The sequence below is a fragment of the Eupeodes corollae genome, chromosome 1, assembly GCF_945859685.1.
Source record: "Eupeodes corollae chromosome 1, idEupCoro1.1, whole genome shotgun sequence".
Classification (NCBI taxonomy): Eukaryota; Metazoa; Arthropoda; class Insecta; order Diptera; family Syrphidae; genus Eupeodes; species Eupeodes corollae.
Window position 1 is genome coordinate 57559365 of NC_079147.1, and position 2365 is coordinate 57561729.

At 35.6% G+C, this 2365-nt stretch overlaps 1 protein-coding gene across 1 annotated transcript; it reads left to right on the forward strand.

The window, feature by feature from the left end:
- Nucleotides 1-278: 278 nt before the first annotated feature.
- Nucleotides 279-1771, forward strand: LOC129940881 (ferritin heavy chain). The gene is made up of 3 exons (XM_056049403.1): nucleotides 279-438; nucleotides 716-859; nucleotides 931-1771. Exons 2-3 carry the CDS (start codon nucleotides 742-744, stop codon nucleotides 1533-1535), a joined length of 723 nt encoding a protein of 240 aa, XP_055905378.1. The 5' UTR covers nucleotides 279-438; nucleotides 716-741; the 3' UTR covers nucleotides 1536-1771.
- The last annotated feature ends 594 nt before the right edge of the window (nucleotides 1772-2365 follow it).

A 2365-nucleotide genomic window follows, 5' to 3' on the forward strand; every position in this document is an offset into this window, starting at 1 on the left:
TTGATAAACAAATTGATAAGAACAATATACGGCAACCCTACACCACCACAATTTAGCCCTGTGTTGTTTTTATCATGAAATTTCGAGAACAACAACAAATTCCACTACAAAAATAATGGCAGCCGTACTCGCAGCACTTGCTCAGCAACGGCAACCATATTGATTTTAATTTACTGTTGCTGTTCTGTTGTTGTTGTTTTGTGTATTTTGTTGTTGCCTCTCGCCGCCTTTGCCATTCTCTCTCTTTTGAGATTATAATTTTCGTACATAAATTGCCTCAGCTAACTCAAAAGACATTCAGATTCACTCAATCGGTTCGGGTGGGAGAAACATTCAATCGTTTAACGTGTATCGTTCAAGCTTCAACAATTTAATATTGAAATATAAAAGAAATTCTTTTCATTTGAATTTGCTAATTACTAATTGTATTTTCATTCCGTAAGTTCATTTCAAAAGTTGTTTTTCCTTTCTTGCAATTTAAACTCAATTTTCAATCTCAAAAAAAGTGAAAACTTTTTGATATTTCGAGATTGACATTCAAAGAGAAAAGTCGTAGTGTGGTTCTGCTGCGACAAAAAAAAAAAATAATCAATTCCTACAATAATACCAAAAAAGAGAAAATTGTTTTTCATTTAATTTTGTGCATAATTTAATATTGAATTGCCTTTTGTTTTTGATTGCGACGTAATAAAATAAACTTTGTTTTGTTTTTAAGGATAAACCAAAATAAAATCATTTAAAATGAAATTCGTCATCGCCCTTGCGTCGATTCTGTTCATCGGCTCAGTTGCCAGTGTAGAGGAAGGTTCTTGCTCCAAGGCAACCTCGAATGTGTGCAGTGTGGTCAGCCCTGGAGGAAGTAAGTCGTAGTCTCGTGTCTTTGTTTTGGCGTGCTTTCTGTTATAATTCTTTCTTTCTCAATCAATCTAGACTTCGGTAAATGTAACGCACAATACGGTGCTATTCCACACATTGAACACCATCTTCAATCTTATGCCAGTCAACAGTTAAGTGCATCATACGACTACTTGCTATTGAGCTCCTTCTACAACACCTACCAGAGGGATCGTCCTGGATTCTCCAAACTCTTCCGTTCTCTGTCCGATGAGGCTTTCGAGAATGCCATCAAATTGATCAAGCACACAACCAAGCGTGGTGGAGTGACTCCATTCAGAGTGCACCAACAAGTCAAGCGTGGCCGCGTTCCATACGAGGATACCACCAAGACATTGGACTTCGACGAATTGCCAGCTTTGGCCAAGGCTCTCGACATCGAAAAGGAACTCTCGAAGAAGGCCATCGAAATTCATGCTCATGTTGCTGTCCACAATAAACAAGCCTCAGACACCATCACCTATGATCCAGAAATCTCGCATTTCATTGAGGAGGAATTCCTTGGACAACAATCTTCGAACATTCGCAAATTGTCTGGTTATGCCAATGATTTGCACAAGATTGTCAACAAGAATGCCAACGGAGGAAGGTCCACCGCTTTGGGAGTCTACTTGTTCGATGAATACTTGCAAAAGTTGTAAATTTGCAATTTACAAGACATCTTCATCATCATGAAATCATCATCTTCAATTGCAGTATAACCACAACAGAAATGGATAATTTTGAACACCTAGTTTCTGCTTTGGTTGTTTTATTTTTTAAATAAAACTTTAAAGTAACATCATAATTCATGTTTATTTATTGAGAAATCCAAATGGATTTAATTATTGTGATGTGATTAATAAGAAAATGAATAAACTGCAGTTGAACAAAGAAACTCTTTTTCTTTTCTCTCTTAGTTGGTTCTCTTAAAAAATGTGGTTATATCTACACTCTACGAATGTAGAGCCAGCTTGTTGCCTTTGTTTTTGTTTTTATTGGAATAGAAAACGAAGATAACAGATCAAGGAGATTTTCGTCAGCACACTTAAAGATAAAAGAAGGTGGACATTGTGATACGAGAGAAGTAGAGTATCAAGTAAATTATATCATTGGAAGAGTATGAGGTTATGTTTTACAGAAGAATGTCTGTTGATTACTTGATTCCAATACATATGAACAGTTTTCTTTTCATGATAATGGGGACAGCTAATTTTCTTATCGTTTTGATTGATTGGAAATCACGAAAAACAAAATATAATGTTTATTTTCATAGCTAACCTGGACTCTAACAACACCGACTTTTAAGCTCTCAGTTATTCCAAAAATTATTCGAAAAAAGAGGCTGGGATGCGACCCACACACTGATAGCGGATAATAATTACTATATTTTTTTTTTTAAGATACGAAATTTAAGGTCAATATCTTTCTTTGTTCTCCTAATACCCGAGTGGAAAACCATTTCATATCAGTTTTTGTAGGTTTAGTTTTG